Source organism: Scyliorhinus canicula, chromosome 3 (genome assembly GCF_902713615.1).
Source record: "Scyliorhinus canicula chromosome 3, sScyCan1.1, whole genome shotgun sequence".
Lineage (NCBI taxonomy): Eukaryota > Metazoa > Chordata > Chondrichthyes > Carcharhiniformes > Scyliorhinidae > Scyliorhinus > Scyliorhinus canicula.
In genome coordinates, this window is record NC_052148.1 from 198,715,475 (window position 1) to 198,738,892 (window position 23,418).

At 44.4% G+C, this 23,418-nt stretch overlaps 1 protein-coding gene across 5 annotated transcripts in view; it reads left to right on the forward strand.

The window, feature by feature from the left end:
- The window catches only part of dclk2a (doublecortin-like kinase 2a), a 463,722-nt gene that overhangs the window by 394,012 nt on the left and 46,292 nt on the right, over positions 1-23,418 (forward strand). For all 5 annotated transcript variants that reach the window (XM_038791969.1, XM_038791970.1, XM_038791972.1 and 2 more), the window contains 2 exons: positions 4,026-4,145; positions 9,887-10,033. In XM_038791969.1, the coding sequence (XP_038647897.1) occupies positions 4,026-4,145; positions 9,887-10,033 (267 nt within the window). The remainder of the gene's footprint in view (positions 1-4,025; positions 4,146-9,886; positions 10,034-23,418) is intronic.

Here is a 23,418-nt window from a genome sequence, read left to right on the forward strand (position 1 = left end):
ATCTCACATTGTACAGAAAGTACTGAGCTATATGTCGCCTGGAACATTTTTGATCACCTTTGAGGGCTGCACAGGAATTGCCCACATCCAGGCAGAGAGGAGCAATAAGATTGATCCCAAGTGTAAAGAGGATGAACTACAAGGCAAGAGTAGAGATGTTTGTGCTTTACAATATGGACAGTATATCTCACTGTCTAAAACACGAAATATTGCAGATAAGATAAACAATGGTTGGGAATTTGCTCGGTGCTTTACTGCTTTGCCACCATAACTTCAGTGGAGTAATGAATAAACCTCTTATCAGTGGACCTTTGCCATATTTCCGGTTAAGTTACAGCAGCTCGACAAGCACCAAGCAAATTTACAACTTTAGATTCTGACTTTAGATGTCAGGAAATTAGGACCAGAGGGCATTTGTTGAGATAAGTGAAAAACAAATCTTTCAAATGTAGAAAAGGGACAGGGAAAATGTAGGTAGTATTTTAAAGAGGCACCACAAGGTCATTGCCTGGAATTGTCTACTTCTGTGATGCATAACTTGTGATTCTCGATCAGGAAGAGCATTTTTATATTCAAAGAATGAAAAATATTTTGATTAATCTACCAGGCAGGACACCAGAAATAGAAACATTGATTTTGTTTGGAGGCAGTTGATTATCAGAAAATACCTGTTAAAATCCATTCAGAATTATTCTTTAAAGACTTCAGTTTAAAAACAACTGAAAATGTTTGGGAAAATGAAAGTACTTTGACGCTGGGACCGGCAGCTGGAGCGGCGTGGGCAGTTCCTGCGCCGTGCTGGCCCCCCCAGGACCCGAGAATCGGGTCTCGGAACCAGCGCTGGACTAGAGAATCGCGGCCAGTATATTTCCAAGCCAGGATGGTGAGTGACTTGGAGGGGAACCTCCACGTGGTGGATCCCAGGTATCTGCTGCTCTTATTCATCCAGATGGTAGTGGTCATGGGTTTGGAAGGTGCTGTCTAAGGAACATTGGCAAGTTACTGCAGTGCATCTTGCAGATGGTACACATGGCTGCCACTGTTCATCGGTGGTGGTGGGTTTGAATGTTTGTGGAAGGGTGGGCAATCAAGGGGCTGCTTTGTCCTGGATGGTGTTGAGCTTCTTGAGGGTTGTTGGAGCTGCACTCACCCATGCAAGTGGCGAGTATTCCATTACACTCCTGACCTGTGCCTTGTAGATGGTGGACAGGTTTTGTGGGGCTCAGGAGGTTAATTTTTGGCTGTAGGATTCCTAGCCTTTGACCTACCCTGGTAATCACAGCATTAATACGGCTAGTCCAGTTCGGTTTCTGATCAGTGGTAACTTCCAGGATGCTGATTGTGGGGGATTCAGTGATAGTAATGCCATTGAATGTCAAAGGCGATGGTTAAATCCTCTCCTGTAGGCAATGGTCATTGCCTGGCACTTGTATGGTGCAAATGTAACTTGCCACTTGTCAGCCTAAGCCTGGAAATTATCCAGGTTTTGCATTTAGACATGCACTGTTTCACTGGGGGGGCAGCACGGTAGCATTGTGGATAGCACAATCGCTTCACAGCTCCAGGGTCCCAGGTTCGATTCCGCCTTGGGTCACTGTCTGTGCGGAGTCTGCACATCCTCCCCGTGTGTGCGTGGGATTCCTCCGGGTGCTCCGGTTTCCTCCCACAGTCCAAAGATGTGCAGGTTAGGTGGATTGGCCATGATAAATTGCCCTTAGTGTCCAAAATTGCCCTTAGTGTTGGGTGGGGTTACTGGGTTATGGGGATAGGGTGGAGGTGTTGACCTTGGGTAGGGTGCTCTTTCCAGGTGCCGGTGCAGACTCGATGGGCCGAATAGCCTCCTTCTGCACTGTAAATTCTATGAAATTATCTGAAGAGTTGCGAATAGTGCTGAACATTGTGCAGTCATTCGCAAACATCCCCACTTCTGACCTTCTGATGGACGGGAGGTCATTGATGAAGCAGCTGAAGATGATTGGGCCTAGGACACTACCCAGAGGAGCTCCTGCAGTGATGTCTTGGAGCTGAGATGATCGGTCTCCACCACCACAACCATCTTCCTTTGTGCCACGTAAACTCAATCCAGTGAATAATTTGCCCCTGATTCCCATTGACTCCAGTGTAGCTAGGGCTCTTTGATGCCATACTCAGTTAGATACTACTTTGCTGTTACTCTCAAATCACTTCTGACCTTCATGTCTTTTGCCCATGTTTGAACCTAGGCTGTAATGAGGTCAGGACTGATTGACCCTGGCGGAATCCATACTGAGCGTCCGTGAGCAGGTTACTGCTGAGTATATGCTATTTGATAGCACTGTTGACTCCTTCCATCCGTTTGCTGATGATGGAGAGTAAACTGATAGAGCGATAATTGGCTGGGTTGGATTTGTCCTATTTCTTGTGTGCAGGACACACCTGGGCAATTTTCCACATTGCCACGTAGATGCGAGTGTTGTAGCTGTACTGGAACAGCTCGGCTAGGGATGCGGCAAGTACTGGAGCACAAGTTTTCAGTACTATTGTTGGAATATTATCAGGGCCCATAGCCTTTGCAGTATCACTACATAGTACTAAATTGAAAGATTGGTTTGGGAAAAAGCAGAAGGAGTACAGGAAATGGGATGGACATAGTCCCCTGGGATCACAACTGAGGAAAAAGAGATATTGAAAGCACTTGTATGATCGGTGACATCATCATGGCAGATATGCCCGAGTCAAAGAAACTGGATAAGTGAAATACAGTGCTTACTGACAGCAGGGTGAGAAGAAGTGTAAACGAGGCAGCTGTGGGAATCAGTGGTTGACAACCATATTGGTTGACACCCTAATGCCCAAAATAGAGATTGAGAAGTGGAGGAAGAGAAGGGAAGAGTTGGAGATGAAACATGTAAAGTTGAGGGTGGGCTGGAAATTTGAAGCAAAGTTAATGAGGTTTTCCAATTTTGGGCAAGGGTTGGAAGCTGCACTGGTACCGTTGTCAATCCATCAGGAAAAGAGCTGAGGAAGGGGTAATATCTGAACCCCCGCACCAGGTCAGTGTGGTGTGGAATCATGCAGGAATTCACATCAGGAGACATGTTAGACTTGGATAGAGGTTTTCCGAACAAGACTGAACAGGGACAGTAACAGATAGTGGAGATAATGGGCATTTTTGAGCAGAGTATAGAGTCACTTTGGAATAGCCTGTCCTTAATTTTTATTTGAAATATAGCTTGGTGACAACGGGCAGAATCTTCCTAGGTCCCATGAAGGTGTGGTTGGAGACACGATGCAGCCACTATCTTGACATTTTGCAAACTCCCCACTAAGGCAGCAGTTTCTCTGAGATAGCCTCCTGGCATGCTGAGGTGCTACTGACACCTCTTCTCACCTCTTCTCAATTCTCTCTTCCCATCTTCCAATTGGGCCAACCGTCTCAAAAACCCCTTGCCATCCTTAATTGGACAGCGAGCGTAGAGGCAGCTTTTTCATTGGCCAGTTCCAAGAAGGTTATGCCACCATTGGTGTCAAGACCCACTTTTGCTCCCTGGCAGCAGAGACTTTTTAGTGGTGCTAAGATGCTGCTCAACGTGACTGGTTATTTTCAGTAGTCAGCCTTGAGAGTGTGACTCTATCTCGCTGGCCTTTTCAGGACATTTTGGCTCCTAGTTTATTCTTTGATTTCAAATTGTTTCTGCTTCTGAATGTAGAAGTTTGTGATGGCATTTCATCCATGGGTGCCAGCTCCCTTTGGTACCACACTCAAGTAGCCATTTTTCACCCATGAGCCAAGATAGTGAGAGTGCAAGCCTGGTGTGCAAAATATAAGAAGTTGCCACAAAATAGGACAACACAGAAACAAATTACTATTCTGTACTGGTCAGATAAATATTTTCATGTTACATTAGGAAAAAGGAACTTCAACTTGATGTAAATTGGATGTGGAACCTTGCTGTTTCCTCCTAAATGAAGTATGGTTACAATTGTTTTGAATCAAATCTACTTTGTTGCTGTAAATGAGATTGCTATCGTGCTTTGAATTTTAGGAGCACTTGATTGAGAATGAGGTTGCAGTGCTGCGGAGGGTTAAACATCCCAATATCATCATGTTAATTGAAGAAGTAGACACACCAACAGAGCTCTACCTGGTAATGGAGTTAGTCAAGGTAAGCAGTCTAAAAGATGTTGGAAATGCATGTTGGGGGAAAACATAAAATCCTGTTCACTTAGTAAGAACGCTAATTGCAGGCTACCCAAAGGCAGGCTTTCCTGGCCCAACATGCAAGGGTGTGAATTTGGTGCATTGCAAGCCTCACCTCTTCCCTAAAATAAAACAGTTAACCTTGCTACTTGTGCAAGGGGTGGCCATGACTGGATATAAAGTGTACAAGCCAGTGCTAAAGTGAATGCCGGAAGATAAACTTGCCGGCAGCATATTTGGTACATGGATCAGAAGCCGAAGCCCAAAGTTCCGGCAAAATGGGACCTTGGGTCTCACCTCTCCCCAATTACTCCAGGCCTATTTTGGCTGGTTGCAACACCAGCTCAGGGAAGGTTGGGAGGGAATGAGAAGGGACAAACACAGGCTGCCTGCAGCCTGTAGATTTGCTGTGGCACAAGAGATAATTATTTCTCCTCCTGGCTCCACTTTAAAGCAAGTTCAAAACCACAACAAAAGGTCAATTTTTGCACATGCAGCAGCTCCTTTAACCCTGGTCAGGCTGCAGGAGTAGCTGAAAAAATGAGGGGAGTTTATCCAGCACGTGATCCACTCAGTGGTCTGAATTTCAGTGTGGGCTCACAAAGCAGACATTAAACCCCTCATTATCATATGCAAAGAAGCTTTGATCGGTTTACAACAACCGCCAGGCATGCTGAAGTATTGCCCAACTCAGTATGACCTCAAGCATAGTTTCAACGTCACCTGGGCAAGGCTAAATTGGTGATTTTCCTCCCATTTTACACACAGTGGGATCAAATTTCACTCCAATTCCCCTCCGACCAATACACTGTCCATCCCCCTTCTAATTACCAACTCCTTCATTAGCTAGGCACAGAAGATTACTTGAAAAGAAAGCAATCTATGATTGTTGCCCGGTGAACATTGACCTGTATGATCAGCTACTGCCTACTCGGGCATAGATGGAGTGATGCTTGATGATGCATGTAACCCTTGGTATCATTCGAAACAAACTGGAGACATAAAAATTCAATCCTGTGGTTAACTCCCGATTGTCCGAATTGGCTACGAATTATTAAATTCCAGCAGACAGCACACCTCAATTACAGTGTCCCTGGTGAATCAGAGCCACAAAATATATTCCCTGTTTTGTGTATCTTTACACTTGCCCAATATGTCTGCATGGGTAAGACTGGATACCAGCAATCCATCCCTGGTGCAAGTGAAAAGGATCACCCATCTTTTTAGTCTACCTAAAAAAAACTCAAATCGACTGGAACACTCAAACCAATACCCATTTTCAGAACCTAGGTTGTAGCAATGAAAGAAAACTGAGCAGTGCAGCTTTAGTTACTGAAAGCCTGCTTTCAAAAAACCTTCTTTTGTCCATTTTATCTGGGCAAGCCGAGTGGAAAACGCATTGCTGGTGAGAACTTTGGACAGTCGTGCTTCAAGATAATTGCTCCAAATTTACTCGAGGTATACAGCTTTAATGGGATTCTCACACATTTTGTACAAGAGGGAAAATTCACCCTCAACTCACTAGCTCTACAGTTGTGAAACTCTGATTTTGACTAGAGATTTGGTGTGTTGGAATGGAAGATAAGGCGTGGTGGGTGTCAATCCATCACAATTTTCTCTGTTTTGGAGCTCCTATGTCACTATTTTGGGACAGAGATTGCATCATATAAAATGCTGGCATGGTCAATGTAATCAATCCCCAGATCCGGGTTTAATCGCCTGAGGGGATTGGAGAGGAATTTTTTGCATTTTTCCTTGCTTTATTGGCTCCAGGGTGTTTTCCTTTTTTTTTGCTTCTCCCAAGCCATGGAGCTTGTAATAATTTTACTTCTTACCAAAAGTGATGGAAGATTAGTTCCCAATAATTAGATACAGTGGGCGGAATTTCACTCTCCCTCTGCGGCGTGTTCTACAGAAGCGGAGAGCGGCTCGCCAGTGGCTGACGGCAGGGTCGTCTGGTCCCGCCGTTGTCGACGGGGTTTCCCATTGAACGCTCCCCTTGCTGCCAGGAAACCTGCAGCGGGGGTGCGCCATCGGCGAGACTTTAAGATCCCGTGACCATGAACGGCCAGAAAATCCCGTCCTATATTTTCCATTATGATTTTAAATTTGGAACCACAAAAGCAACATATCAAACTTTGAAAAGGTTGCTTTTTAAAGGCCCATAATGAACCCCATTACATACTTCAAAGCTGTTTATTGGAAAATTAAGGTGAAAATGTAATTGTATCCATCAATCAGAAGCCATCAGCAATAATGTATCAGCAATCAAACATTACCTGAGGGAATGTCATCTCTGTTAACTGACAACAACTGCATATATCTCATTAAGGATATCTATTAAAAAGGAGTTATAAATATGATAGTTTTACATATGTTGGAATTTTAAGTGTGTCGCCCTCAAGACGTGATACTTATATGTTCAATTATATGCTTGGATTTTTACTGCTAACCTCAATTTCTATTTCAAGAAGCCCAGGGCAGAATAAAATATATAATTCTGGCATTGCATAGTAATGAAAATGAACACCAGCCTCTTGAATCAGATACTCATTTTTCAAATCTCTTTATTATTAATGAATGAAACAAGTCTTGTGTACTTCATCGAGCACAAAGAGAAAAGGGCATTTGAAAAATATCTTTAATGGGTGCATGTAAACGGCAAGCACCATGTATTCACTGTGTAACGCCTGAGCTGTGCTAAACATGAACCAAATGAATCATCAGTCCAAATCTGCTCATTTAACCACACTCTACAGTTGCCTCAGATTGTACAGAATAATAATAATAATCGCTTATTGTCACACGTAAGCTTCAATGAAGATTCTGTGAAAAGCCCCTAGTTGCCACATTCGGGGAGGCCGGTACGGGAATCGAACCCACGATGCTTCCTTGTTCTGCATTACAAGCCAGCTGTTTAGCCCACTGTGCTAAACCAGCCCCTTTGAAAGATCAGTCTGAATAGATCTGACTGAATCCAAATTCAAACCATTGCTTCCATAATTTAAGAAATCAGAATTCCAATTTGGATTTGAGTTAATGATAGTAAAATTTTAATCTTCCTCATTTAGAATTCAAATTTAGATTCATGTTCTGATTCGGATCATCTGAAATCTGAACTAAATTCTGATTGTGACCTGCAGCACTCATCTAAGTTCAGGTGGAGCTCATTCCTTGAAGGGCACAAATGAAAGATGCTGCTTCAAGCGCCTGGAAATCAAGATCTTACTTTGAACCTACATTCCTGAGTAGTTTTTGTCGATGTTAACTATAGAAATATGGATGCATTTACCCATCAGGGGAATTGCTCAGGATGGGATTCAGCTTGTACAGGGTTGAAAAATGGGCAATATCACCTCAGTCGCTTGTGAGCTGAATGGCAACATCATCCAAAAGCACAAAATTAGTTTTCACATGTGTGATGATGGCATTCAGCTCTACCTCACTTCCATTTCTCTCAACTCCACTGTTGTGACATTTGATTGCTTATCCAATAGTACCGGATGAGCAGAAATTTCCTCCAAATAAATATTGGGAAGACTGAAGCCATTTTGTTTTCAGCCCCAGTCCTAAACTCGATTTCCTAACTATCAACACCATCCCTCTCCCTCACAAGCCTATGATCCCTCACAGCTCCAGGATCCCAGATTCGATTCCCGGCTGTGTCACTGTCTGTGCAGAGTCTGCACGTTCTCCCCGTGTCTGCGTGGGTTTCTTCCGGGTGCTCCGGTTTCCTCCCACAGTCCAAAGATATGCAGGTTAGGTGGATTGGCCATGATAAATTGCCCTTAGTGTCCAAAATTGCCCTTAGTTTTGGGTGGGGTTACTGGGTTATGGGGATAGGGTGGAGTTGTTGACCTTGGGTAGGGTGCTCTTTCCAATAGCCGGTGCAGACTCGATGGGCTGAATGGCCTCCTTCTGCACTGTAAATTCTATGAATCTATGAACCTCGGTGTCATAATTGGCACTGAAATGATCATCCGACCACTTATTCACATTATTGCCACGATCACCTATTGTCACCTGCAATACTTTTCCAACTTTCCCCTGTCTCATTTCATCTGCTGATGAACCCTCTTACACCAAGTCCCATTTCCCTATTGTACCTATGCTCGCTGACCTACATTGGTTCCCAGTCAAACAACATGTTGATTTTAAAATCCTCATCATTGTTTTCAAATCTCTCCACAGCTTCTCCCCTCCCCATCTCTATAACCTCCTCAAGCCCCACAACCTTCTGAAATATCTGAGCTCATCTAATTCTGGCCTCTTGAGTATCCCCATTTAATTGCCCCGCCATTATTGACCATGCATTCAGTTGCCTAGGTCCGAAACTGTGGAGCTCCCTCCTTAAATCTCTCCGCCACCAATTTTGCTTTCCCCTTTTTAAGAACCTCCATAAAACCCTTGTCTGAGATTTGAGTCGTCTGTTGTAATATCTACTTTCAAACTTGGCTTAGATCTAGAGAGCTATTAGAATACAAGAAACCTGCTCCCCATAGGAAACATTATTTGATTGACAGCTCAAGCTCTCTGATCTCTGCCGTCACTTTCATAATGTTTGTTTGTACAAGTTAAGTGGTTTCAAGGATTTGTGGTATTTGAAACTTTAAAGGGCCTGGATGTTAGGCACTTTTATTAGCTTGTAGTGCAGACTTTTCTTTTCAAACATAGGAGAAACTCTTCAACAAATTACCTTAATGAATGCATTTTTTTGCGCATTTCACTACACAATAGGGTACATTGGTTCTATAGCTCAATGGGCATGGAAGTGCCATAGCTTGGCATAGGTGGCATGAGGGTCCATGGAATGAGTGGAAGAGTGCAGCTTTCCAATAGTGGTATGATGAGCCATAGGGGACATAACTTGGCATAAGGGGCATGAGTGGGATCTTTTGAACTTAACTTTTAAAAGGTCCCTCAGTCAGATTTAGAGTTCGCGACTGCTCTGAGGGGCCATGAACCATAATTTGTTTTAAACCTGGCCAGACTCCATGAAAACTGTGGAAGAGTAGGAATGTCGGAAGTGCTGGATGCCGGCTTTGACAAGAACCAACCTACACCCTTTAAAGGCACTCCTGAAAGTCAGTCAAGCCATGGGCACCACGGTAGCACAGGTGGAGGCACTACGGTAGCACAAGTGGATAGCACTGTGGCTTCACAGCGCCAGGGTCCCAGGTTCGATTCCCTGCTGGGTCACTGACTGTGCGGAGTCTGCATGTTCTCCCTTTGTCTGCATGGGTTTCCTCCGGGTGCTCCAGTTTCCTCTCTCAGTCCAAAGACGTGCAGGTTAGGTGGATTGGCCATGATAAATTGCCCTTAGTGACCAAAAAGGTTAGGAGGGGTTATTGGCATACGGGGATAGGGTGGAAGTGAGGGCTTAAGTGGGTCGGTGCAGACTCGATGGGCCGAATGGCTTCTTTTTGCACTGTATGTTCTATATTCTATGTTTTAACCCTGGAATGGGGTTGGGAACCCTGAATTGGGACCCACTAGCCATTTTTAAAAGTCTCCGAAGTTAACCTGACTTGGTGAAAATCTGAACCACCTTTCCTGGTTCCCAGTCTAAATTCTGACCCTTCCTGTGCATTCTTGCTGAAGTTAGTGTGAGTGCACCACAAAGTTTATTTTATACTACTCCCCACCATAGTACATGGTTTCTTATGCCGCATCAATTTCTTAACATCCCTTTCACTTTCCTGGCAGGGCGGAGACCTGTTTGATGCCATTACATCATCAACTAAGTACACAGAGCGGGATGCCAGTGCAATGGTGTACAACCTGGTTTCTGCACTCAAATATCTACACGGCCTCAACATTGTGCACAGGGACATCAAGCCAGAGAACCTGTTGGTATGTTATTTGTTCTGAAGGGCATAAATATAGCAGATGATTTTATTCCTGCAGCATTCAAGTATCTAGTGAGCAGCAAAATGCCAGTGCTTATTTCAACAGTAATGGATGCTGAGTACAAAGCATAGTCCATGTATATATATATATATTAATGATGATTATAACCCACATAACAAAAAGGAAAACCAAAACCAACTTAACAAAACTGTCCTGTGTGTGTGTTGAATGACCCTGATTTGCATATTGCAAGTTGCTCCATGTCTGTAACAGGCAGGTGTCCCAGTTGTCTATCTAAAAGCTCCTATCAAGATGGCGGCCATCATAGGTAACAATTGTCAGGTCACTATTGTGCCACTTACACCAGGCAGCCATCGATAAAACTTTCCCCAATTTATCCACATATTCCATTGTTCATTGGAGATGAATGTCATGTTGGGTACACTGGTCTAACAGTGGCTGCAACTGGATGCAGCTTAGATCAGAAAGATACTCCAGACCTTGAAGTTAGTTCAATCAGGTTTATTGAACTAATAGCACAGTTAGCACAGTTCTCTGTGAGATGACTCTCTGCTAACTGAAGTGTGGTTACTCTGTCTGACTGAACCAGACTAGCTCTTAGCCACGTGGTGGAGGTGTGAGATTGTAACAACAACCTTGACTGACTCTCTAGATGTTCATCAGTGGAAAGAGGTGGAGTGTGAGTGCCTCGTGTCTTTTATAGTCAGATCCCACCCCTGAGTGCCTTGCCTGCTTATTGGTCATGTCCTGTTCTCTGTGTCCATTAGCTGCTTGTCTGTATATCATTATGTGTGTGTCTGCATATCATGCCAGAGGAGGGAGTTAATATAAAGATGGAAGATGTAGTAAATAATCTGGTACAATTTTCAGGTCACTATTGTGCCATTTACATCAGGCAGCCATAGAAAAGATCAGGCAAAGATAAGACTTTGCCTATTTATCCACACATTCCATTGTGGGTCAATGGCAGAGGGAGTTAATATCTCAGAGGATGGATGGAGTGCTAATCAAGCGCGCTGCTTTGTCCTGGATGCTATCATGTTTCTTGAGTGTTCCTGTAGCTTCAAGAAGTGCAGAGAATTCCTTTACAATCCTTACTTGTGCCTTATAGATGTTGGGCATGCTTTGGGGAGTCGGGACATGAGTTACCTCCTACAGAATTTCTAGCCTCTGACCTGCTCATGTAGCTACAGTATTTATATGACTGGTCCAGTTCAGTTTTCTATCATTGGCAACCCCCAGCTTGTTGATAGTGGAGAATTCAGCGATGATAATGCCTTGAATGTCAAGGAGAGATACATAGATTCTCCTTTGTTGTAGATGGCCGTTGCCTGGCACGTGTGTAGTGTGAATGTCATTGTTTATGACAAGGGAAATGCAATATGAAAATCCCTGCATTAACCCCTTCAATCATCCTGCTCTCTTGCTGTAGCCACAGGTGTGACTCCCTCTTAGACAGGCCTACAGCTTCCCTCTGTGTACTCTTGGCAATCTCCAAAGGGTCCTTCAAGGCACCTTATGAGCTGCAAACTGACTTGCCCAATTTGACTGTCTCATTGGCCTTACCACTCCATGTGTCCACTCCTAATCTCCTTTATGTCCACCCATCCCTCTAGCTGCTGATCCTGTGGACTCTGCTAGCAGATCAGCTCTCACCACCCCTCTCTCTCCTGAATGTCTAATCACTTGTAAACAAGACCCTAATCATCCATGAACCTATTATGGATGATTGCTTCAGCATCCTGTTCTTAACGGAAATCTGGCTGAGGGACAATGACATCTTTCCCGTTAACGAAGCCTCTCTGACTGGCTATATATTCCCCACATGCTCCATGAAAATCATCACAATGATAGTGTGATACTTGTCACAGGTCACACCTTGGCCTAACCATTTACTACTCTGACACTTACTCTTCCTTTGAACACCTCACATTGTTCCACCCCTCTCACTCAAAATGATCATTCTCTACCACTCTCCAAGTAGCAGACAACATTTTGTCTGGGAGTTATTTTCACTGGCTTCCTCCCTGAGACTCTACCGAACGCCCTCAGTAATTTCAACTTCCACCTCAATTCATCATATTCTCTCTCCTCCGAATTCACTACCCTTTTGCCCTCCCTAAATCGCACCCTCTGTGTAAGCTCGCCAACCCATATTGACGGTCTCCCCCTTGATCTTGCCATCTCACATGGTCTTGTTCCTCCCATCATTTCAATCAAAGGTAAGGCCACCTCTAATCACTTTCTTGTATCACTCATCCCCCTTTCACTCTTCGATCCAAACTCCTTCTCTATCCATTCCTGGAAATACTACCCTCGATTCACTTACAATTCTGCCTTCAAAATACCAACTGTGGCCTTTAGCCTTCCACTCTCCACAATACTCTCTCTTATCCTGGCCAGTCTTTCTGGACTGGCCCTTATCTCCACTTTCATATATAAAATAAATGCGGACTTGAAAGGATATGATGAACATCTAGTAGAACCACTCAATGCCAGATCTGGCTAGATAAAATGATATCATCGTTTATCATTTTACCAAATAAAACACCATTGGGTCCTGCTCTCATCTGCCAAATTTGCTTATTATTCCAAGGTGAGGAGGTCTTGTGGCACAATGGTCAGTGTCCCTGTCTCTGGGCCAAAACCTCTGGGTTCAGGTCCCACTCCAGAACTTGATGGCCAAGGAAGTTGTGTTTATAGTGTGGCCAAACAGGTTGATTATCCACTTGTAAATCTAGTGGTCGGGAGTAAGACTGGGAGACATTCCTGGTCAGCCATGTGATGGAAAGAAATGGAAGGCTCTACTATCACTATCTATTGCTCGAGGCTGCAACATGCATGCCAAAGCGACAACGTTGGAGGTGGGTGGTGTTGCGGTGTTGTTGGCTGGCTGACCAGTGTGGAATAGATTGGTGCTAACAATACGGGGGGCGATCCCCTTTCCGACTGGGGTGGATTCAGAATCTGTCTCATTCTCCTCCCCTAATTATGTTATTAATTTTATCCCTTCCATTTCCAATAGTATCCTCAGCGTTCTGTAATATTAAGCCATTGGGAATTTGATTTTTGTTTTGCCTAATCCTACTCTCTACGCTGTTTCACATCCGGGGGTGGGTGTGGGGAGGGATTCTGAATTTCAGCGTCTGGGATGGAGAAGAAACAATTTGGTGCTGGCAGTTTGGAGGCACTCTGCTACTCGGATCCACATGCAAGTAAGCACGAGCAGTCACCACAGCTGAGGTATTTGTAGCGTGCTGAACCTTTGTTTCAGTGCCAGAAAGAGTATTGCTCCACTCCCAGGAATAGATTTGTTTTCACTGATGGAATTATAGATTGTGATCCCAAAACATCAGCAAATGCCCCAGAATCCCATTCAATTTTGACTTTTTTCAATCACTATAAACTACTGATAGCAGCTGCCATTGATTTTCCGCCCAGTCACTGTTCATTTATATGGATGAAGCAGCTGCAGGGATCTCAGATCATTCTAAAAAAAATAATTGCAGGCTTCCTTAGGCAGCAGGCAAGCTTTAAGATGTCTTGACATATACCAGTTGCCCAGCTGTGTGCTGTGAGAGTCTTGCTAACATGACCATCATAGTTCCTTTCATTTTAACAAAGTAAGCAGCTGTTTCCATGATTTCTACCACAGAATTCAACACTTCATATTTATTTGTCGGCATTTATATGGGTTTCCACTTCAGTTGCTTTAAACTGCATTTCCCACTGATTCTAATACTTAAACGGAGCACACACTGCACAAGCATGCAACACTGAGAAATGTTTTTTCTCATATTATTCCCCTTTAGAGTTATCCTTTACGGTTGTGGGAAGTATTCCCAAATCTTTACTCTGTTAGATTGTAATTGAAAAGCTGAGGATTCACAGAGTATAAGTTCCATAGGTGTACTCGCCCTGCAACCTGAGTGGAAGATAGCCAGTAGCTCTCTCAGAAACAGCGGTAATGGCTATTTACGCCCTTCTTGGAATTTCTACTGACCTTCTGCCAAAGCTACAGAGACTAAGTCAACAGAAGGGTAATTGCAGAACTGTGCCATCTGCTGCAGGGCATCTTCCTTTCTTCCTTCAGTGTTCATGTATGAAACTGGTGTTTCTCACTCAAAGCACCCAGAACGGTATGGGGGCAAGTCAACATCAGCTTGCAGGGAAGTGCTTAATTCAATTTATTTGAGGACCCACTTTTGAATAGAAGAGCTCCCATGGACATTCTTTACCTTACCGTTAACAAGATTCTTGTGACACTGGTGGGTCAAAGAATATTTCAATGGGAAAAAAGCACAAATGAAGGTCAGTTTTTGAAACTGAGTGCATTAAAGAAGACAGATATTTCCCCAGAATGGTTGCACGTGATAATCAGGGTGTTCCAAAGATTAGTGCTGCAACCTTTGCTGCTGATGTTGTTGATCAGTGATTTGGGAGTGCAAAGGGAAACAAAACTGGCAACATTTTACCCTGAGACCATGGTGGGTGGTGGTGGCAGGGGTGAGACATAGCAGTCGTAATAATGATGAATATGTCGATCAGGTGTAGAGGAACCCAGATCGAGTCAAAAGTTCAGCTACAAAGTTGGAGTATAAGGGTCTGACTTTATAGGGTGAATGTGGAACTAAATACCGTACCACCCACACAGTGATGTAAGAAAACACATCCTGCCCCGAGGTGTCAGTCTAATGTTCAACACAGTTGTGTGCACAAAAGTGTACAGCCCAGCAGCTTTCACTAGTGGACTGGAATTTGTAGGACCACTAGAGGTTGGGGAAGGGTACCTCATTTAAATAGGCTCCCTCCCCAAGGTCTTGGCTGCACCTCGGCTCCCCTTGCCTTTGCTCAACCTTCCAACCTTCCAACCTTGCTCTAAAGTCCTGTCTCCAACACAGTATGCCTTCTTTAGGACTGGCTGCTAGGATCAGAGAGCCATCAGTCATTTGATGGGGGCAGAAGCCTAATTTCAAGTCAGTTAATGACCCGATGGTCATTAGATGGCTACAGTGTGAGCTAGCGAAGTGGAGGCAGGTTCGCCCATGCGCAAAGGTATCATTCTGACAATAGGAGACAAAGGGTCCATTTACAGCAATATTTGATGACATTGAAAGAATATCTATCAAGAATACCAGATCTAAAGTTTATAATCGGAGACAGATTTTTGATCTGCAATGGAGTCTAGGGTTACGGGAGTTAGGAAGAAAATGGACACTTACGGCCGAATGAATGCAGAGCACGTTTGAAGGGTGGAATGGTCTACTCTGCTCCTATTTCTTATGAGAAACTGTCTTATCATGGCCCAGGGAACAACAGTATCAATAAGAAAGAATGGGGTAAAGCTCAGATAAAGGCAAATGATTCTGCAGATCAGATAAAACTACTTCATACAGAGCGTGGTTAATGTTTGGAATAGACTGCTCAGGGTAGAGATTGAGGGTGATAAAGCAGTAATTTTCAAAGGAAATTCAACAAGACTTTTGTGTAAAAATCACTTAAGGAATATTGGTAATTAACTGTGTTTTCTGAGACTGACATTTTCCCAATCTTGTACACTGTTATTTTTATATTTTAGTTCATGCCAATGCTACATCTTTTTGCTAAAAGTGCAGAACTTCAGAAAAAAAATGTTCGCCAGATGGCCAGATTTCTGTTCGGGCTGCATTCTTTCTAGTGCACGACAAAACCATTTATCTTTCTTATCGGACTTGAGGCCAGCTTCTTTTCTGATTATATTTTTTATTGGTTTTCGAAGAGCACAAGTCAACATTTTTATCACTATATAGTTGTATTGGAATATTTGCTCTCCAATTTTATCTCTACAGCAACTGTGATAAATGTCTGCTGCTCAGGCTGAGAGTAGGGAGAGGGGAAAGGCGAAAAAAATATGTGTGGGGTAGGAAGGTAGTGCCATTTTATAATTTCCTTCGCTGGCAGTGCTACGAGTGGACGTGGGGACAAGACTGTTTGAAATCACTGATGTGCCAGAAAAAGACAGTACGTTACCTCGGGCAACAAGCCACCAGGAAACCCACTATTTTGTGCAGTCAAAAACAAATTAAAACAAAGAAACATTGGTTCTTTGAGCAACATTCCCACCTCTATCGCCTCACTACAGGAAGTATCACACCCATGTGTCCTTTATAGTTCTTTAAGTATGAGAAAGCTAACCCACAGATTATCCTTTCATGAGTTAATGAATTACCATTTTGCCAGACAATCTGTCAAAGCCCTTTCAGTGAAGACAAAAATATTTAAAACAATAATTAAGCTAACATCCTTTGAATTTGTTTTATTTACTATTAAGTATGCCAGATGAGGTGCCATCAAATGAAATAAAAACCCTGCTTGGTCAGCAGCATTACTAACCATTTATATGAGAGGCGCATTTTTGAGTATGTGGTAGGAGAACTATCCTGTTAGCACCATTTGTTAAATGGTCATGTCTGCTTGCCATGTTTTTTCTCAATACCCTCCGAGCTTAAACATCCTATAGGGTTTGATGTGAAATCAGTGGTAATCACCAATCAGTCTCCTTTCTACACAAACGCATTGAGTGCAGGGCTGCAATTATTGTGATAATGTAAGTAAAAATGAAGGAAATGCTGGAGACTTGAGCTTGAGCGGCCATTCAACTGTTGCACACCTGGATACAAGATACACCTTGGATACACCTGTGGGGGTGCTGCCCCACACTTCAAGAAGGGTGCTTAGTCTTTTCTTTGCAGCATTTTCTTTGTCCTTCCCTGGAACCTCGACCATTTGAGAACTGAGAAAACGGGACCTGGTGATAAAGACACTTTTTGACCATCTGAACCAACAAAATTAATTTTGCCGGCGTTTTATCTGAATGCTTGTGGACCTGGCTTCAAGAAGGACACTAGTATTTGTTTGACCGTCCTCCCATTGAATCTGGAGGCTGCAGTGGAGAAATTGCTGATGCAATTTCAATTCACAAGAATGCTTTGCAAACAATCACACTCAACAAAAAATACTTGCTGTTTTATAAAATTGTTCACAGGATGTGAGCACCGCTGGCAACATTGATATTTATTGCGCATCCTGAATCGCCCTTGGGAACGTGGCAGTGAGCTCCCTTCTTGAACCACTGCCGTCTATGTGGTGTGAGTACATCCAGCATGCTGTTTAGCAGGAGTTCCAGGATTTTGAACCTGCGACAATGAAAGAACAGTGATTACAGTTCAAAGTCAGGATGGTGTGAGGCTTGGAAGTGGAATTGCAGGTGGTGTTAGAACCAAAGAACCATTACAGTCCAAAAAGAGTCCATTCAGCCCATTGTGTCAGCTGGCCACTCATGTTAATTCCACTTTCCAACATCTGGTCTGTCACAATACTTTAGTTGCAGATCGAGATACCTTTTAAATAAGTTGAGCATTTCTGCCTCAACTAGTAGTGAATTCCAGACACCCCCTACTCTCTGGGTGAAAAACCTTTCCCTCATGCCCCCTCTAATCCTTCTGCCAATCACCTTAAATCTATGTCCCCTGGTAATCGACTCTTCAGTTAAGGGAAATAGGCCATTCATGTCTACCCTATCCAGGCCCTTCATAATTTTGCACACGTCAATTAGGTGACCAATTAGCATCCCCTGATCTAAGGAGCCTATCCAATCTTTCCTCCTGCCTCCAATTTGCAAGCTCTGACAACCTTCATGCAAGTCTCCTCTGCACTCTCTCCAAAGCAATTATGGTCTTCCTATAATATGGTGACCAGAATGGTACACAAAATTCTAACTATGGACTAACCAGCGTTTTATACATTCCCAGCATTCCATCCCTGCTTTAATATTCAACACCTCGTCCAATAAAGGAAAGCATTCTATATGCTTTCTTTACTTGTACTGTGGACATGCACTCCAAGATCTCTCACTTCCTGAACCCTTCTCAATATCCTCCCATTTACACTGTATTCCCTTGCTTTGTTTGCCCTCACCAAATACATAACTGTACACTTCTCCGGATTGAATTCCTCCTGCCACTTTTCCATCCCCTCGACCAGAGTTCCAGAGTCCAGAGTCGACAGCAATCCTCTTCACTGTCAACCACATGGACAATTTTTGTGTCATCTGCAAATTTCCCAATCGTGCCTTTCACATTTAAGTCCAAATCATTAATATATACAACAAACAGCAAAGGCCCCGACACTGAGCCCTGTGGAAGGCCGCTGGAAACTGTTTTCCATTCACAAAAGCATCCATCAATTATTACCTTTGTTTCCTGACAATGAGCCAATTCTGGATTTAACTCACTATCTTTCCCGGTATCACAAGAGATCTCACTTTTCTGATCTGTCTGCAATGTGGGACTTTGTTAAATGCCTTACTGAAATCCATGGAGTCAACATCCATTGCACTGGCCTCATTAATCCTCCTTGTTACTTGCTCAACAAATTTGATTAGGTTAGTAAGATTCAATATGCCCCTACCAAAATCATGCTGACTATCCCTGATCAATCCGTGCCTTTCTAAGTAACAGTTTATCCTGTCTCTCAGAATTGATTCCAATAATTTGCCCACTACTGAAGTCAGACTGACTAGCCTATAATTTTCTGGCCTATCCCTTGTACCCTTTTTAAATAATGGTGCAATGTTCACAAACCTCCAATCCTCTTGGACCTCACCTGTATCTAGTGAGAATTGGAAAATGATCCCCAGAGCATCCACTATTTCTCTTCCTGGTGTCCTTTAATAGCCTGGGGTACAATTCATCTGGCCCTGGTTATTTATCCACCACAAGGATGACAGTCCCTCCAATATTTTCTCTCTCATTGTGCTTATTGCATTTAATACTTCACACTCCTCTTCTGCTAGAACACCTGCACATCCCTCTCTGTGAAGACAGAACATAATCATGAAGAACCATGCCCACATCTTCAGCATCAATGCATAAGTTGCTACGTATATCATTGATAGACCCTACCCTTTCCTTAGTTATTCTTTTGCTCTTAATGTACTAGTAAAACATCTTTAAGTTTTCTTTGATTTTACCTACGGCATCTTTTTGTATCCGCTCTTTACTTTCCGAATAACCTTTTTGATTTCACCCCTGAACTTTATATATTCCTCAAGGCTTTCTAAAGTATTACATTTTTTTGGCTGTTGTAAGCTTTCTTTTTCTGCTTTATCTTACCCTATGTGCTTCTGGATAACCAGGGGCTCTTGATTTAGCAAACCATCCTCTCTCTTCCGTTGTGGGGAAATGTCTACACCTTACCCATAGAATCTCACATTTGAATGCCTCACACTGATTTGACGCTGTTTTCCTTTCTAGTAGCTGTATTGAGTCTACTTTCGCCAGTTCACCTCTCCGTTGTTGGTCCCTTGTGTCTGCGGTCTTTACCCTTCAAGGCAGTAGAGGTCGTAGGTTTGGAAGGTGCTGTCAGAGGAATATTGATGAGTTTCTGCCGTGCATCTCGTAGATGGCACACACTGTTGCCAGCGTGTGTTGGTGGTGGAGGGAGTGTATTTCTAAGCTGGTGAATGAGATGCCAGTCAAGCTGGCTGCTTTTTTGTGGATAGTGTTGAGCGTCTTGAGTGTTATTGGAGCTGTACTCATCCAGGAAAGTTAAATATATTCCAGGCAAGTTAAATGTATCCAGGCAAGTTAAATGTATCACACTCCTGACTTGTGCCTTATAGATGCTGGATAGGCATTGGATATTATGAGGTGAGTTACTCGCCACAGATTCCCAGCATCTGACCTATTCTTATAGCCACAGTATTTATATGGCTAGTCCAGGTCAGTTTCTGGTTAATGGTAACACCCAGGATGTTGATAGATCTCATGACGGACAATTACATTGCTAAACATATTTTAAAATTATATGGTAGAGTATAGGCGTAGCTCTACTGTCTGAAACATTCCTGGTAGGAATTTCAGTTTGCCTTTCTCCTGCACATTAATAGATCATCTACAAGAATAGGTCAGAGGCTGGAAATTCTCCAGAGTAACTAAACTCACCTGACTCCCCAAAGCCCGTTCACCATTTTCAAGGAGTATGATGAAATACTCCCAACTTGCCTTGATAAGTGCGGCTTCAACAACACTCGAGAAGCTCAACACCATCCAAGACGAAACAACCAGCCTGATGCACACCCCACCCGCCACCTTAAACAGTCACTCCTTCAACTTCAATATGCATGGCAGCAACTCGCCAAACAAGCCTCCGACAACCGCACCTTGCGAACCCACGAGCTCTACCATTTAGAAAAAGATCAGCTGAAGCAAGAGAATACTACCACTTGAGGAGAAAAGGCTGGAAAATCTCAGCAAGTCTGGCAGCATCTGCAGGGAGAGGAAAGAGCAAACATTTCGAGTCCAGGTGACCCTTTGGCAAAGCCCAACTTTGTTTGACAAAACTGAGCTTTGATAAAGGGTCACCTGGACTCGAAACGTTAGCTTTTTTCTCTCCCTACAAATGCTGCCAGACCTGCTGAGATTTTCCAGCATTTTCTCTTTGGTTTCAGATTCTAGCATCTGCAGTAATTTGCTTTTAATACTATCATCTATAGGTTTCGCTCCAAGTCACATATCACACAGACTAGGAATTTTATTGCTGCTCTTTCCATGTTCCTGGGGTCAGGAACATGGAACTCCCTTCCAAACAGCACTGTTGGCATACCTATACCACATGGTCTTCGGCAGTTCAAGAGCTCACTACTACGTTCTTGAGGGCGCTTAGTGGTGGACAAACAATGCTGGTGTAGCCAGTGGCATTCGCATCCAAGAAGCAATTAAAAAATGATCCACTTCAGCTGATTGTATTCTTCTAACGGAATGATTTTTGAGGATGGTTAAGTCCTTTAATCAATTAATTTTAAAGCAAAAAGCATGCCCTAAATGATGTGACAAAAACAGATTTTTTGATCATAATTTCTATTTGTATTCACAGTGTACTATACACCATGTAGATTAAAACCATGGTTGAAGAGTGTAAAACAGCTTTGCCATTGAATTCTGGGGTATAGGCCCCGTTTCTCTAGCTATGCATAAAGCACGTCAGAAAGGAGCTAACCAAGCTGTTAAATTGCGAACAAATGTAGTGCCTGAGGGAAACAATGGCCAAAATACAGAGACACTTTGCAGGTGGCATTAAGCAATTAGCTGAATTTACAATCTGTTAAGGAAATCTCAGCTAAGGCATTATGGATTTAAAGCAAATTGCTGCAGATGCAGGAAAATTGAGGCAAAGAGCCTGATTTACGCTTCTCAACTCGACCTACCTGACACAGCAGACTGACCTTGGTAGATAAAAGAGATCACAGAAAGTTAACTTAATATAAGCTCATAGAGATGTCAATCAAACAAAGTCAACACTTCTCTGCACCTATGTAAACAAAAACATAGGGCGCGATGTGGTGAATGTGATTCTCACTATATATAGTTGCCAATATCTCTCCATGTATATATGTTCACTATCCACCATTGTAAGTGCAGTTTCACTATCCGACCACCAGGGGGAGTCGCTCTGGGAGTACGCGAGAGTTTGTACGAGGCTCCGCCCAGGACTCCTCCCCCGGGACCGATGTATAAAGATCAGTGCCTTAGAGCCAGCCTGCCAGTTCATCTGAAGTTCAACGACGAATAGGCTGGCTCTGTTGTAAGTGTATTAAAGCCTCTGTTCAGATCCAACTACACGTATTCGCTGAATTGATGGTTCCATCACGCGATTGTCCAGAAAGATTTCTAAGTGTGGTACCGAGCGGGAATTGCCAAAAGCTTCCCGACGCTCAGCCCAGCAAGGTCGGCAATGCTATTCAACGTTAACGAGGCCCCACGGGCTTCTCACCGCAAATGAAGGCTCGCTAGCCGATTTGCAAGGACCGAGGTCGCCGGTACACACACACACCCCCCCCCCCCCCCCCCCCCCCCCCCCCCCGGCTAACGAGGTCGACCAGCGCTTAAACAACTCTTGCACAGCGAACCCCACGCAGCTCACAGCCATGGTGCCAAGAAGACTGGCCCCAAGATTCAGCGGTGTGGCCAGGCTCTTGGACATGGTGGAGACCAGGAGGGATGTCCTGTTTCCCCGAGGGTCGCAGAGGGTGAGCCACAGGGCAGGTAGTGCTGCCTGGGATGATGTGGCAGCGGCTGTAAGCTCTGGGAACGTGACCAGGAGGACTGGCCTCCAGTGCCGTAAGAAGATCAACGACCTACATTGGGAAGCATGGGTGAGTAGACATCAACAGTCCCCCCCCCCCCCGCCCAACCTCCCAAAGACCTTTCCACCGCCACGGGGGCATCCAGCACTCCCCCCCCCCCCCCCCCAAACTCTCCATGCAGCCCACATCCCTCCCTTCACTCCCCCTCTCCCTTCAAACCCTCCGATCCTTCCTTCACTTCTCCCCCCCACCACTGTGAACCACGCGTTTGACTAATAATGTCCTCTCTGTGTCTCTGCAGGAGAAGCTCTTGCACAATCGTCGGGGGAGGGCCCATACTGGCGGCGGGGTGCCGGGTTTAAAAATCCTCACCACCTTCGAGGAACGGGCCCTGGAGGTGACCGGTGTGGCTGAGGTCAGAGGTGTCACCAATGCGGAGGTTGGCGGAAGCCGCAGAGGTGAAGAAACACTGGGCCCTACCCGGAGGACCTGTCAAACATGAGCTGTTATTGCCTTACTGACTGACCCATTCCTCCCACTGACTACATGTCCGCTCTCCCGCAGGACCTCCAGCCGACGCCACCAGCCCATCCCAGGTGGCCCCCTCTCTAGCCTCCCATAAGAACACCTCGAAGGAGAACTCCAAGCAAGACATGATTAATGTATCACTAATGTCATCCCCACCCTCCACAAGCGCAGATGCTTTGGTGGGAAACATTTGTCAGGCTTTTGGTTCACAATCTGGTGAGCGTCACACAGTTGCTGATACACATCAGCTGGTGGCTGGAACCCCCAGGCTTGACAGCAATCGGCGATCTGCTGGATGCCAGCTGGGTCCCAGCCTGATGCTGAGTCTCTTGGTGACGGCCGTGGCTGAGGGTCTCAGCAGAATGTCCAACTCGCTGGGGACCTGAACAGGCGCCGGAATGTGGCGAGTAGGGGCTTTTCACAGTAATTTCATTGCAGTGTTGATGTAAGCCTACTTGTGACAATAAAGATTATTATTATTATTTATGTTACCCAGTACCAGGCTGACCTTGCTGAGATGCTGTGGGACATGTCCCGCCCTCAGATGGGAATGGTCAAGGCACTGCGAAAACTGTCCCACTCACAGGCATGCAATGCCGAGGCGCTGCAGAGCATGGCCCAATCACTGAGGAGCAACAAGGTGTCTGCACCAAGGTGGGACTTGGGGAAGCTGGTGGCCACTGCCGTCTCTCCAAGGGAAGGGGCCGGATTGGCA